Below are 14,749 nucleotides of genomic sequence, written 5' to 3'. Positions count from 1 at the left end.
TCCCTTTGTCCTGATTGTAGAAAGTGATTGTAAATCTGCAGTGGAGTGGATTCAATCTCCTTTTACTGCTCCTACTTTCTTTACTACTCTAGTAAAGGATATTGAGTCCCTTGTTTCAGCTAAGGCGTCTATAGTTAGGTTGAATCCAAGGGATTGTAAGTGGGAGGCTGATAAATTAGCGAAGGAGGGGATTGGGTGATTTTAAGTGTACTGTTATGGGATGTTTCTTTGTGTTTTTTGAGAGCTGCTGTATTGGGTGTACTAATTAAGTCTTATGTAATTCTATTCTATTAATAAATTGAGGTACTCGTTAGTCGGTTTTTTCCTTCGGGAAAGGTACTACTACGATGGAGGTTTTGAATTAGGCCTCCTACTTTTATAAAAAATATATATAATTGGTCCATACATTCGGCCTCCGCAGTTCAGAAGGGGTGAGCCTTTGGGTCATCATAACATGCCTGATCATTTTCGGATGGGTGAGCCTATTGGCTTTGGTGAATTTTCCAACCATGAACGAATGGGAGAATTTGGTGGACCTGGAAACTTCCGTCATCCACGACTTTGTGAGCCAGGATTTAGAAGTAGGTTTTCACTTCGAGAGTTTCCTAATGATGGTGGAGTCTATACAGTTAAGTGTTGATTTTGTTTGCTCCCCCAACCCCCAAATTATGCAAGGAAATACTGCTCATTCATCATATTTCTGCGTAAATGTATTCCAGTGTGCTTGGACACATATTTATGCTCCTGTAATAGTTTTGACCCTTTTTGTTTTCAGGGTGATATGGATTCATTTGAAAATTTGAGAAAGAGAAAACCAGTGAGCACTGGTTGGTGCCGCATTTGTAAAGTGGATTGTGAAATAGTTGGAAGTTTGGACCTGCATTTACAAACAAGGGAGCACCAGAAAATGGCTATGGATATGGTTGTGACCATCAAACAAAATGCAAAGAAACAGAAACTGTAAGTTTAATGTTCCAACATTGTGCTTGGTGGAATCATACCTTCGTTTTCTTACAAAATCTGTTTTATGTGCTGCTTTGTTTTGTAGAACCTCTGGTGATCAGTCCATACACAATGATTCAAGCAAATCAAAGAACACAAAAGTATGAAGGTCGTTCGAATAAGCATGAGTACTGACATGTGAGGTCCCCTTGCTGGTTTGGTATTTGGCACTTAGTGATGTAGGCGATTCACCCGTCAATGCCCCTTTTCTACTTTGGGACGTGGTCCTGTCAAGTCAGGTTTCTACCATGTTAACGGAGATGGTTTTGGAACTGAAGTTCATTGGCAGTTAAGTTTGGTGGTTTTTTAAATATTATTTTTGCTTTTAGAACTTCAATATTTTGCCATGCTAATGTTTTTGCTATATCAGGATGTTTTGAACTAGTTATTCATTACTACCTATATGTATGTCTGTTGGCAGTTAAGTTTGTTGTTCTTTAAAATATTATTTTTCCTTTTAGAACGTTAAAATTTTTCCATGTTAATGTTTTTGCTATATCAGGATGTTTTGAAGTGGTTATAATTTAGTATCTGTATGTATGTTTATTATGTTTTCTTCTCCCTAGGTTTTTCTAGGTAGAACCCTGTATATATCCAATACATTAGCTTTTGCATGCTTCCTTTAATTAATTGTTGTCCCAAATTTTCTTATTTTGTTTTAGGATTAGAGTCATTTGTGACGTCATGACTTTAAGTGAATCATTGTTAAATTCATCATTCAACCTATGTCACTTTTGTCTTTCTTATATAAGAAAAAAGCTGTTGGTAATGCATTGGTTACTACCCAAACATCTTTTTATTGTTCAGATGCTTTTGATATATCAACTCTTCTCGTCCCTTGAATATTCAAAGGAAGAAAACATAAGTCGTACTGGGAATTTAAAAGCAAGTTGAAGTATTATGAGTCTGTCTTAGCTGGCAGCACAAGTGCACATTACGATGTGAAGTTTACAAGGAAAATTGTTATTAAATTGCTGTAAATAGTCTAAATATGGTTTCCTATGTTGTCTATAACTAATCTCTAAGTTGATTATCCAAAAAAAAAAACTAATCTCTAAGTTGCTTTTGAACTTTAGTTCTCTGAAAATATGCTTCTTAGACTTTGTAGACTTCAAGGACTGCGGTTTTACCTGATTATTTGTGCTCAATTGTATTTTCTTTTTGTAATTAAACAGTTGTAGCCTTCTGCTTGAATTCCTTAGACATATATAGGGGTGTCAGTTTATGTGAAAAAATGTTTTCATTTTGACCTGGTTAAGGTTGAACGATTTTGGTTCCATTCTTCTGTAACACTAAAATAACTTCCGTTATCTTTTAGTAATTTTCAGGTCCAATGCTGAGCGCTATCACAGTTGTTTTAAACTTGATAGAATTGATTTTTATACTGGTGGAATTTCTTTTTTCTATAATAGATTATTTCAATCGACCTCTATTTTATTGGGTGAAGCTGACAACATAATGGATGAAACTTCAGTGGGAAGGTTTTGACTCTAATCTTTATAGACGTGGTAAGATTGTGTTCAGTGTAGCGGTAAACTTTTGCTGTGTAATGTTGTTATTTTTTTCTTATTCGAAATTGGTTAACTGCTCAGATGATATTCATTGCTTTATTGTCACGCTGTTTCTGTTTTCTAAGTAATCTTTTGTCTTGAAAAACTTGTGGTAGTCTTTGAGATACTAGAATTTAGAGGCTGATAAAACTTTTAGTTGGATTTTTAAGTTATTTCATAAAATATTTGCTAGATTTACTTTAAAAAATTAAAAAAAAATCTCTTATGAATTTAGATGATGACAAAAAATTTAGTTGGAGTTTTAAGAGATTCCACAAAATGTTTGCTAAAATTGCTTATATTTCATTATTTGAATTAGTGAAAATTTGGAATTGTTTGCTTGAAAAGTAACCAGAGGCCTAGTATCTTTTGTGTCAAATATGACTTCTGTTTGGAATGTTAAATTTGGTAGGATCTGACTTGTTATATTTGATGATAGGATCTGACTTGTTATATTTGATGATAGGATCTAATAAATTGTGTTGGTAATAGCGTGTGAATGTGCATTAACCTGTCTTCACATCTTTTTCAAACATCTTTGAATTATTTTGGATGACTTTATATGATTGGTCTTTAAAATATAGTTCTTATTTCCGAATCCTTTATAACACTTTATCAAATTGTAGGATATTTGTTGGCTGCGTAAATCATTCTAAGGTGAAATGTCAAATTTAGGATTATGATTTCTCTGCGATTGTAACTTTTTTGAAGTTTCATGACCCCTGTGGAAAATGCTTAGTGCTTCATGAGACTTTCATATATACAAAATTTATACTTCTTTGATGTTGAGCGACCCCATATTGTTGTTAGATGAAAATTCTGAACAATAAACCATTTAAGGTCAGAATAGAATTAAAGGAAGCATGTAGAGATGAAAGTGAATTGAACAGAAATATGAAAAATTGATTCTCATTATCCCTTTTATAGTCCAAAGTTGCTGACGGTGGTAATTTCTTCCAAAGTCGCGGCTGTAATCGCCCACTTATGCAAATGTTAGTCTCCTAAACAATTTCTAACTTGCCTTATTTCTTTAAAAAAAGATTATTCTCCATTTTTTTTCCTTCTAAATAGGCCTTAATCTTAAGATATAAGACTCAAATCTGGATTCTAGTTGCTTGAAATCTTGGAAACAACAATAATTGCGATAATGGTACAAATAAATGTAGGGTGGTTATTGATTGGAAAAAATCTACATAAATGATTAAATGACCAAGGGGTTCATATGAACTGCAAGAAGACTAATGTGTCGGTGCCATTTTGCAAGAATAGTGCTTCATGTGAATCTCAACACTCTAGCAACAGCACAGACCTTTGTTTTCTAAACTTTGGATCAGGGATCCAAGTAGTTTTTGATTTAGAGATACATAGTTTATTATTATTTTTATGGCTTATATCTAACATATACCATTATTGCAACGTGCAATCAATCAGGCATATGCTTACTCTTGTTGCTACTTCTTCCAAAAAGAAAATGAAAACACCAGCGGAGTACATGTGACTTTACATGTATATTCTGTCATACTGTTATGTTAATTTAGTTAGTAGCTACATCGGTCTTTTGTATATTTTAACTCGATTCTTAACTAATGTATTAAGAACTAATTAGGGGTGGGTTAAGTATCACATGTAAACGGGGATAATTTTTGTCATCAAATCAGAGCAGGGTCTACATCCAAAGCATTTTTCCTCCTAGTTTATAGTTATTAACTCCCTATTAATGACTTGTACTTGGCATGTGGTTAAATCTCTTTTTAACAGTTCTATGTTTGATAATTGAGATAATATTGTGCATATGAGGATAGTGTCTGTTGGTTAATTATTAAAAAAACTACATTCCAGGGGCCCGATAATGAGTTTATGGTTTGGTGGAATGCAAGCGTTTGAACTAACTGCTAATAGCTGTATTTTTCAGGTGGTTTTGGCTGGCTTGTAGAGTAGGATTTATGTTTTTATAATTGAGAGAAGGTAGCTGAGGAAGGCAATGCTTGGATTGAACTTGTGATATTTATTCTGCCATTTCCTTGTTTTGTAATTTTCCAACTTTTCCTTGGTGGTTGAGCCCACCACTCATAAATGGTAAATCTTAAATATAAAATATTTGTTAACACTAACACCTTTGCCTTCAAATATTATAATAGTAGGAGTAGTTATGAAATTTTAGAACTATATTTTGATGCAGTCCCACCACCAACTGCATCAAAATGGAGCTATCTTTCGTAGATGTGAATGCACAACAACAACAAATTAATTGTTTTAACAATAAAAATTGATTTAATTCTACATTTTCATACTATTATAAGCAGTAATGAAAAATTTTGAATGGCTTTTTTTCCCCTTTTCATTGGTTGAAAATATCGGAATATCGGATCTCTAATCGTCCTTTAACTATACTTTAGAATACCGGTGGATGTGATGTTAACGTAACGTGACTTTTATTATTGTCAAACACTGCACTACACTGGGACTGAGCTATACGACAAATGTATCCAGTTGTTTCTGCAATTATGATTTTTTTAGAATATCTCAGCCGTTAATTCTTTCTTTGTTGGTATGTAGGGTTAATTATGATCAAAATGTTTGTGTTTCACTCACTTTTGATTATTAATTTTAAAAATATAAGATATGATTAATTTTATTTTTATTTAATTACGATATGATCATCAATAGTTAACTACTATTAATAATTAACAGAATTCATGATGTGATAGTTGATATAATTATACATTTAATCTTTGTTATTTATATATTTTCTCAATTTAATCATATTTTTAAATATATTTGAACATAAAATGTATATTTTTAAATAAAAATAAAAATAGATTAAGTTAATAATTAAATATATTTAATAAATTAAATATAAAAAATATTTTTTAATTTAATATATTTAACATATTATGAATTTAAATATTTATACGTTAAGATATATATATATATATATATATCATGTTGTCTACTTTAAACCAAGCAATGGTCTTAACATGATATGTGGTATGACATGTGGCATCATTCGTTGAATGATTAAATTTATTAAAAGTATGATTAAATTGAGAGCATATGTAAATAATAGAGATAAAATATGTATTTATATTAAAATATTGAGAAAATAACTTCAGTGATCAAAAATCCTAGATAATATATGATTTTGACCAACTTTTTTTTGATTTGCGAAAATGACCAACAAAATCGCAATGTGATCTCTAATTCGCATTGCGATCTCCACTATTACAAATTCGCGTTGCATTTCGCGTTGCGATAGTTGAAAATCGCGTTGCAATAGTTGAAAATCGCGTTGCGCTTTTCCATTTCGCGTTGCGATAGTCTACAGTTGTCGTTGCGATTTTCCAAATTCGTTGCGAAAATTCGTTAAAAAAAAATTTGTTTCTTAAGAATTTTCCCTAAAAAGATAGTATCCGCGCGGCCGTGTCGAAAACACGTATTACCACGACCACGACCCGACCCGAGACGGACGGCGGCGGCGCGCGAGAGTCCCCCTTATTCTCTATCACTCAACAAGAAAGTGGAAAAGCCAAGCCTTAAATACCATTCCCAATAGTGTTTCCAATACTATGTGGGATTTGAGCATTACCAACACTTGTTCCCAATACGAATTTGGAAAATCGCAACGACAACTGTAGACTCTCGCAACGCGAAATGAAAAATCGCAACGCTATTTTCAACTATCGCAACGCGAAATGGAAAATCGCAACGCTATTTTTAACTATCGCACCGCGAAATGTAACGCGAATTTGCGATAGTGGAGATCGCAATGCGACCAATGTGAATTAGAGATCGCATTGCGATTTTGTTGGTCATTTTCGTAAATCCAAAAAAAATTGATCAAAATCGTATATTATCTGAGATTTTTTGTCACTGAGGTTATTTTCTCTAAAATATTTAACTGTTGTTAATAACAATTAACTCAAGGTGATTACATATTAATTAATTAAAAATAAAAATAATTATATATATATATATATATATATATTAATGATATAAATATAAATGATCATTTTATTATATATTTTTCAGCCTGTTTGTTAGCCACTGCCTCGAAACCATTGATTGATTCAAATTTAAAAAAAAAAAAAAAAAATTTAATAAGGGAGGCAGGCAGGCTGTAGTACAGTAAAAGATAAAATTTTAAAAATAGAAAAACCTAACCAATCACCGCCCTCTTAAATATAAATAAAAACATCCGTAGGAGCGCCTTTCATTCATCTCACCATTTTCCTCTCCTCCAAATCTTCTTCTTCTCTTTATTTCTCTTCATTCCAGTTTCTCCTCTTCCCTAAGCAAGCAAGATGCGTGAGATCCTTCACATTCAAGGTGGCCAATGTGGAAACCAAATTGGGGCCAAGTTCTGGGAAGTTGTTTGTGCCGAGCACGGCATAGATCCAACTGGTCGTTACCAAGGGGAATTAGATCTTCAACTTGAGCGCATCAATGTCTACTACAATGAAGCCAGTTGTGGTAGATTCGTCCCTCGTGCTGTTCTCATGGATCTTGAACCTGGAACCATGGACAGCATCAGATCTGGTCCCGTCGGTCAGATCTTTAGACCAGATAACTTCGTTTTCGGTCAGTCCGGCGCCGGTAACAACTGGGCTAAAGGCCATTACACAGAAGGTGCTGAGTTAATCGACTCTGTACTTGATGTTGTTCGTAAAGAGGCCGAAAACTGTGATTGCCTTCAAGGTAAACTGTCTTTTGAAACCCATCGACGCCAGATCTGAGCGATATAACTTATTCTTGTGTATTAACTGGTGCTTCACCTTTATTTCTTTTTTTTAGGGTTTCAGGTTTGTCATTCCTTGGGAGGAGGAACTGGATCTGGAATGGGGACACTGTTGATTTCGAAAATAAGGGAGGAATATCCAGATAGGATGATGCTGACCTTCTCGGTCTTCCCATCTCCCAAAGTCTCTGATACAGTCGTGGAGCCTTACAATGCTACGTTGTCCGTTCACCAGTTGGTTGAAAATGCTGATGAGTGTATGGTTCTTGACAATGAGGCCTTGTATGACATCTGTTTCCGCACGCTTAAGCTCACCACTCCCAGCTGTAAGTTTTCACTGATTTATACTCGTCTTTTGCTAAGATATCATGGCTCAGAGTTTAGATCTGTCAATTATGTACTGTTTTGATGTTTGGAATATAGTTCTTTGCTGTCGTGGGATTTTGTTGTACCAATTGGTTTGTTTGTGGCTTAAATTGGTTTTAGATTTTAGAACTAAGATTTGTTTTGGGATATTTAGAAGTCTTACATATATGTTTCTTTTTATATTTTCACAGTTGGTGATTTGAACCATTTGATATCCGCAACAATGTCTGGAGTTACATGCTGCTTGCGATTCCCCGGCCAACTCAACTCTGACCTCAGGAAACTCGCTGTGAATCTCATTCCATTCCCCCGGCTTCACTTTTTCATGGTGGGTTTTGCTCCACTCACTTCCAGAGGATCCCAACAGTACCGAGCTCTAACAGTTCCCGAGCTCACTCAGCAAATGTGGGACGCAAAGAACATGATGTGTGCAGCTGATCCACGACATGGTCGTTACTTGACTGCATCAGCCATGTTCCGTGGTAAAATGAGCACAAAGGAAGTGGATGAGCAGATGCTTAATGTTCAGAACAAGAACTCCTCCTACTTTGTTGAGTGGATCCCGAACAATGTGAAGTCGACAGTTTGTGACATCCCGCCCACTGGACTCAAGATGGCATCAACATTTATCGGCAATTCGACGTCCATTCAAGAGATGTTCAGGCGTGTGAGTGAGCAGTTTACAGCTATGTTTAGGAGGAAGGCTTTCTTGCATTGGTACACAGGGGAGGGAATGGATGAGATGGAGTTCACTGAAGCAGAGAGCAACATGAATGATCTGGTCTCTGAGTATCAGCAGTACCAAGATGCAACAGCTGATGATGAAGAGTATGAGGAAGAGGAACAGGAATATGATGAGGAATGAGGAGGGGATAGCTATTGCCATTTTGGCAATTCGAAACCTCGAATTCCGGTTGCTGCTGCTTATCTTTTCTAGTGTGAAAGAATTACTAGTTTGTTTTTTGCTGTAACTGGATATTTTCATGCTTTATTATGCCGGCTTGTTCGTTTAAGTGAAACTCAGACTATGTCACTCCTCTATCTAAGTTTCGAAATGATCTATTTTCTTGCATTCTATAAACAGATTTAACCGAGTGGTCTGCCAAATTGTTCATCTGATGAAACTTAATCCAACATAACCAACATTGTTCCATTTAACATAGAGATATACAGATATGATTGAATGGGTTTATACACGCTTGACGCATAACGTCGACTGGCTTGTGTTTCTTTTTTGGCTAAACTATACCATTGACCACTCAGCTATATAGTCTTTCTATTTTTACCATAGATCTTTTAAATTTGTCAATCAGACCACCTAGACACCCATGGGTTTATTATACACAGATATGATTGAATGGTTCCCAAATAGACACCCAACAAAATTTTGAGAAAAATTATCTTTGCCTTACCCGTCTATGGCTTTTGAGTATTATACTAGTCGGTCAACACTTAACAGTCCCTAAATTACTGTGAATACTTCACTACAAACTAATTAAATTTCATTTCATTTCCATCACTGATTTCTAACTTTAGCTCATCCTCTGAAAATTAAATGTTGAAGATTTGCTTAATCCAATTCATGAAAGATTAATATGTGATTAGAGACACTCTCCCCTATAAAAGGAAAAGATTTATTCATCAAAACTTTCAAGCAATATTCAAGGAGAATTCTAGGAAGGCTATGAACTAGTAAAAAAAATGATGAAGCTCATGTATTGTCGTCATCAAAGAAAGAGGTTCAAACTCTCCTTCAAAGGTGAGAAAAGTTCTCTATTCATCTCTCGCACATGTTTCCCAAAACTTGACAAGCAATTCACCATTAGACCACAATTTTATGTTTAGAAAAAAACCCCTTGCTTGTCAAATTTTCAAGAATATGTGCAAGAGATGAATAAAAAAAATTATTGTTCTCATTTTCGAAGAAAAATTCGTCATCAATATCTTTCATATACTCTAAAAAAATCTTCATCCTTTGCTAATGGAATATGTGATATAAAACAAAGGTACGTCCAGCTTCCATATGTAAGTTACGATTTTCCCATATTTTTACTATTGAACTCAATACATGAATACTTGAAGAAAAAAAAACAACTTAAATATTAAGTCAAGATTGCGGTCATAAATTATATTATAAGTTGGATGGAGGGCATTCATATATTGTATATATTACTTGAAATTATCTTAATACAAAAATTTGACCTTAATGATTAAAATATTTAGTAAATATTTCTAAAATTTATTTAAATTTAAAAAAAAATTAAAAAGCTTATTTTTCTAAAATTACAAAATAGCCCAAAATCCCTTAAAATCATCTCTAAATCCCTAACACTAACCCCAAATCCTAGTCGACGCCGAAGCCACCTCGACCAACATCGTCATTTTCGCCACTCACGTCGTCGGGTAGCGCAAATGTAGTGATTATTTCCCCAGATATCCTATTGTTGATTTAAATTACGCCATTCGTGGTTGCTCATCGCGTGGGTAGCCGTTGGATGGAGCCACGGTGGGGGTAGGTTCAGCCAACGACAACGACGATGGTAAAGGGAGGTGGTGGTGTGGGTATAGAGATTGGATTTAGGGTTTTCAAAGTTTGGGTTTTTTAAAAAAGATTTTCAAAATTTTTGGGGTTATTTTAAATATAATTTTAAGGAATTTTTATTTTAAATAAAATTTTCAAACTTACCTGAACGTGACATGTGTCCTTTAACAACATAATTTAATGGTCGTTAAGGACCGAGCACCTAAAATGATAATGTTTGTAACATTAGGCACGTAAATGAATAAAAAAAAAAGTTTAGGCACCTATTTAAAAAAAAGTGATATAGTTTGAGCAATTATTTTTTAAATTAGCCTATTTTAAAATGTGCTCTTAAAAAAAGTAAATATAATTAATTTTATAATTAAGAAGTTAATATCCTAAACTAAAATAAAAAAAACGCTTATTTTTGTCTTATCAATATTAACTTAAAAAATAAATAATAACACTGTTAACCTAAACAAGTAAAATTAAGTGAAAAATGATATTTTATTTACAAGTCGTGTATTGTTAAACTTCAGAAACTCACATTGTTCATTACTTCATTATCAATACCATCAATTCTATTCTTTGCATCACTTTACGTATCAAGATTATATTACTCGATTTTATATTATAATGAATAAATTATAATAAAAAATGAAACAATTTTTGCTGAATCAATAATGTAAAAAATTACACCCAATTCCATGACTTTTCTAAATTGGAGAACTCAACTTGTGTGAGACTTTGCTCCTTGAGACATATGAATGCAACATGACTATCAAGCAGCAAGCATGTATAAGTTCAAGGGATAGGAGAAAAGCAGATATAATTGCTCGACTATACATGCACACTTACATTATATGAATGCTAACGCTACACCTGATATTGCTTCTTCTGTCATAAGTAAACCAAACTACGACAGTCCAAAGCTCGGTCCCGATTATTACAAACAATCCTTGTTCATCGCTTCATATACTCCATCAGGCGACCCTTCCGGTGATGGACATCCAACTGTAAAACAGTAATATCGGGCGTAGTGTCAAACTAGACCCTTCCAACTGGCGAAACGGGTGGATATTGGAGGTATCTAGCAGCGGTCTCGGCTTCTATAGGGTTAGGAGTGTTTATTCTTTCATGTAGTATGGTTTCCCCCAAAGTTCTTTCTACAGAGGTGGCAACTGGTTCTGATTCTGAAAGCTCAGAGTGTTTCCTACTATCCCAAACTGCTATACAAATGGAGAATGCTTGCATAAGTGAAAGCGAAGAATCGAATTCAACTGAATAGATACCGTCCTTGAAAGAGGCCAAGCTGAAAAAAGGCTTATTGTCTTGAGCTCCTCCCTGTTAGTTATAATTAGAACATAGAGAGAATTCAGTTAACATTTTCAATATAATGCAGTGGGCATGTTAGTTTAATTAAGCAAAAGATCAACAAACATGCCTGAATGAAAAGTTCGAAACTAGACTGCTGACTGAATTGGCTCTTATTAGAGAGAACCCCAAGTTTGCAACCTAAATCCCAACCACCACAATCACATGCTCCGTCTGATTTCCATCGTTGGATCAGTGATGAAGGTTCACCTTTATTTGGCAAGCTGTGTACACCACTTGGAAGTATAACTGTAGCACTAATGTATTGGCTGCCCACAGAAGGGCCATTTTTCCCAGAATCAAATTCAAGTTTCATCCCTGGTTGAAGCTCTTTCAATGTAGCCTCAGTCAAGTTGTTATGCTTATCGATCAGATATCCATCTCGGATTGAAATTTTTCGGTTCATCTTTGGGATCTTGACAATGATAGCTGCCTGCTCATCACTTGACTGGAAATCGGATGCTTGTGGATTTGCCTGTCCTACATCCAAGGTAAGAAGAACAAATTCTCTGATGCTAAATTGATCCACATAGTTTAGCCTGGACAAATGAGAAAACTGAGAACCAGAGACCTTCATCTGGGCAATAACATTAGGGACATTATCCTGACCTTTTCCCTGCTTTATCCACCTTCCATTCTTTTTTCTGACTTCTTGAATAGCAAAGAACGTGTAAATGCATCCATAATCACCCTTTCCTGAGGCACTTAACATCTTCACCGTAGCTGCGAGAATATTACTCTCGTTATCAACAGCGAATGTGAACACAGGCAACCCATTCTTAACTTGAACTCTGAAAAGTGCTTGAACTGCTGAAGATCCACACTTTTTGTTCTGTGCTGAATCATTTACATTGCTTGTGCAATTACTTGTTGCATCTGATTTCACATTGGCAGACTGCACAGGCAAAGCTGAATGTCTAAGCTGTTCAGATGACTTAAAGGTACCATCTGGTAATAATGAATCCTGTAATTGATAGGTGAAATTGCGACAATTAACTGCCTTTGGTTTCAGAAGTGGGTCTAATAATCTTCTCAAAGGGCTGGACCTGCCTCTGCTTTTAGCATCGAGTTTGTCACCACAAGAAGTATCAACACCAGAAGAAAAAGGATTCTGAGGATTTTGTATATCAGTTTTGCCAGAACTACAAGTTAAGCCTGCTTGAGGTATAGAAGAACCCTCTTTGGACCCAGAAATTTTGTCTGCCTTACCCCTGCCGAAGCTAAAACGACGGAAAGGTGAAGTGTTTCGTACTTTTTCATATGCAAGCTTGCTTCCTTTTGGGTCTGATCCTTTGCAAGCCTCATTTGCAGATGGCTCTGTGGGTGTTACATTTGACTTTCTCTCCTCAAGATTTCTGCTTCTGGAAGAATTAGTTTCAATCCTTGTCGCACAAGGTATAGAACAAGATCTGTCTGATCGAATGTTGCTACCACTTGCATCCAAACCCATCACTTTGATCTGTAAATGTCTACTGCCATCAAGCTCGCAAGGCAATGGACCCGAACGACGGAAATTGGAGCTGACTGCTGCATGTTGAACCTCTTTAGATGTTTCGACGAAGGTCCTCTGACTAGGTTCTGCTTCTTTTTTACTTGACTTTGTTGTCAAATCAGAAAGGTCACCTGCTCCTGAATGATTCATTTTGGGAAAATCTCTTGGCAAAAGGAGGACAACTGTGTTTCTTTCTTCAGTGACGTTTAGTTTATCCCCGTTTGGAATAACTTCTTGAAACTCCTCAACTTGCTTCGTAAGTTCACCGACTTGGTTCTTCATTTTCACCTTGTCATATGATGCCACATTATCTTTTGCCCCATTTGGCACCGTTAAACTTGCTGAACTGATCTTTGGGACTATTTCTCTTCTCTTGCATTTTTCAAGCTTCATTCGTGGATTAGTTTTACAAAATGATTTATCTTCCCTGGTGAATTTTCCCCGAGCCGCAAAGCCGATGCTCTCGGATGCCTTCAGTTCTTGAAACTTTCCGACACTTCCCCTAGAAGTTTTGTCAAATGGCAAATGGCCTTCTACAGGGACTGACATCGGATGAGATTGTAGGGAAGGACGTTGTAACCTTTGACGGGCAGGAGAACAACTATGACCTCTGCTTGAATGCGCCGGTGATTCATCTGCTGAAAACGAGGAAGATGTGTTGCTGCTGGGTGAAGAGATACTACTTCTATATAACATCTGTTTATGGCTACACTGCCATTTTTCAAGGCGCCCCCACTGAAGGACACCAACATTTAAAACTTTTTCTTGGGGGTTTGCCCCACTCTCCAGGTAACTCGGTAGATTTGGCATATACTTCACAAACTTAGCTTCTTCATTTGCCTTGGTATCAGCATGTTGTTTTTTGTGATTCGATGAACAATCAACTGACACCTCTTTTCCACCTTTCAGAATCTCATGATGAAGATCGGCATATGACAAATTAGGCTTTTCAGGTTTAAACCTGCCTTGCATATTTTCCCTGTGGCTTGCTTGGGGGAACATGGTCTTTACAGAAATTCCAAAGGATTAATCCTCAAATTCTTCCTAAGCTCTAAATGGCGTTCCATGGACTGCACTGGATAGGTCTTAATCACTTCAGATCCTTTTAGATGCACACTTTTGACTCTGTTCAAATTGAAGCAGACCACTGTGGAGATGAAACAAACATTGGGAAAAATATATATATTACAATCATATCAGAAATTGAAAACAACTAGTGTATCACATGCATCGTAAAATAAGGTTCTCGAAACAAGAGAGAGTTTAAAGTTTGGCAACTGCAGCGACCAGTGGAACATGAGTCCTAAAGCAGCAAGCATTGATTCATTTAAGTCTTAACCATTAATTTCCCAGATTATCTAGTGAGTACTAATTCTCAGTAAACACAGCTAAAAGCCTCAGATCACTTTCCAAACAAACAAATTTACAGAAAAATACACCCCAACCGAGAATTTCCACCAAAGCTTTCCTCAAAATAGTTAGTCTTAAAGAACAAAGATTCTCAACTTTTTCAGAGCTCAAAATTGACAAACTAAAAGAAGATGATGAAGACAAGAATGAAAACGAAACCGTAGAATCTTGATACATGTAGTTTGCAAAGAAATCGAGAGTGGTCCATGAGAACAGATAAAACAAAAGATAATGAAAGCAATTCTTCAGATAAGGTACATATGAAGAGTCATCATCAAATCCACTTAAGTTTAATGGAA

At 35.5% G+C, this 14,749-nt stretch overlaps 3 protein-coding genes across 3 annotated transcripts; 2 read left to right on the top strand and 1 right to left on the bottom strand.

Moving 5' to 3' along the window:
- The first annotated feature begins 367 nt into the window (after window positions 1–367).
- Window positions 368–1,471, top strand: LOC120131621. Its single transcript, XM_039148573.1, has 3 exons — window positions 368–628; window positions 776–960; window positions 1,049–1,471. The coding sequence occupies exons 1-3, from the start codon at window positions 455–457 to the stop codon at window positions 1,107–1,109; spliced, it is 420 nt and encodes a 139-aa protein (XP_039004504.1). The 5' UTR covers window positions 368–454; the 3' UTR covers window positions 1,110–1,471.
- Window positions 1,472–6,766: 5,295 nt separating this feature from the next.
- On the top strand, window positions 6,767–8,672 carry LOC120131694 (tubulin beta-8 chain). The gene is made up of 3 exons (XM_039148624.1): window positions 6,767–7,247; window positions 7,344–7,613; window positions 7,845–8,672. Exons 1-3 carry the CDS (start codon window positions 6,854–6,856, stop codon window positions 8,516–8,518), a joined length of 1,338 nt encoding a protein of 445 aa, XP_039004555.1. The 5' UTR covers window positions 6,767–6,853; the 3' UTR covers window positions 8,519–8,672.
- A 2,549-nt stretch (window positions 8,673–11,221) lies between these two features.
- Window positions 11,222–14,042, bottom strand: LOC120131556. The gene is made up of 2 exons (XM_039148522.1): window positions 11,619–14,042; window positions 11,222–11,518 (listed from the first exon to the last, which is right to left on the bottom strand). The coding sequence occupies exons 1-2, from the start codon at window positions 14,040–14,042 to the stop codon at window positions 11,222–11,224; spliced, it is 2,721 nt and encodes a 906-aa protein (XP_039004453.1).
- Between the last annotated feature and the right edge of the window lie 707 nt (window positions 14,043–14,749).

Source organism: Hibiscus syriacus, unplaced genomic scaffold (assembly GCF_006381635.1).
Source record: "Hibiscus syriacus cultivar Baekdansim isolate YM2019G1 unplaced genomic scaffold, ASM638163v2 tig00110556_pilon, whole genome shotgun sequence".
In the NCBI taxonomy this organism is placed as follows: Eukaryota; Viridiplantae; Streptophyta; class Magnoliopsida; order Malvales; family Malvaceae; genus Hibiscus; species Hibiscus syriacus.
The sequence above is the reverse complement of the archived record's forward strand: the minus strand, read 5'-3'. Positions and strand labels throughout refer to the sequence as shown.

Bases quoted from the DNA above. Each gene is read 5' to 3' on its own strand.
- LOC120131694 (XM_039148624.1), top strand. From the start codon at position 6,854: ATGCGTGAGATCCTTCACATTCAAGGTGGCCAATGTGGAAACCAAATT. The intron at 7,248-7,343 runs GTAAACTGTCTT...TCTTTTTTTTAG, and splicing joins AAACTGTGATTGCCTTCAAG to GGTTTCAGGTTTGTCATTCC. The intron at 7,614-7,844 runs GTAAGTTTTCAC...ATATTTTCACAG, and splicing joins TAAGCTCACCACTCCCAGCT to TTGGTGATTTGAACCATTTG.
- LOC120131621 (XM_039148573.1), top strand. From the start codon at position 455: ATGCCTGATCATTTTCGGATGGGTGAGCCTATTGGCTTTGGTGAATTT. The intron at 629-775 runs GTTAAGTGTTGA...TTTTGTTTTCAG, and splicing joins ATGATGGTGGAGTCTATACA to GGTGATATGGATTCATTTGA. The intron at 961-1,048 runs GTAAGTTTAATG...TTTGTTTTGTAG, and splicing joins AATGCAAAGAAACAGAAACT to AACCTCTGGTGATCAGTCCA.
- LOC120131556 (XM_039148522.1), bottom strand. From the start codon at position 14,042: ATGTTCCCCCAAGCAAGCCACAGGGAAAATATGCAAGGCAGGTTTAAA. The intron at 11,519-11,618 runs GCATGTTTGTTG...TATAACTAACAG, and splicing joins GTTTCGAACTTTTCATTCAG to GGAGGAGCTCAAGACAATAA.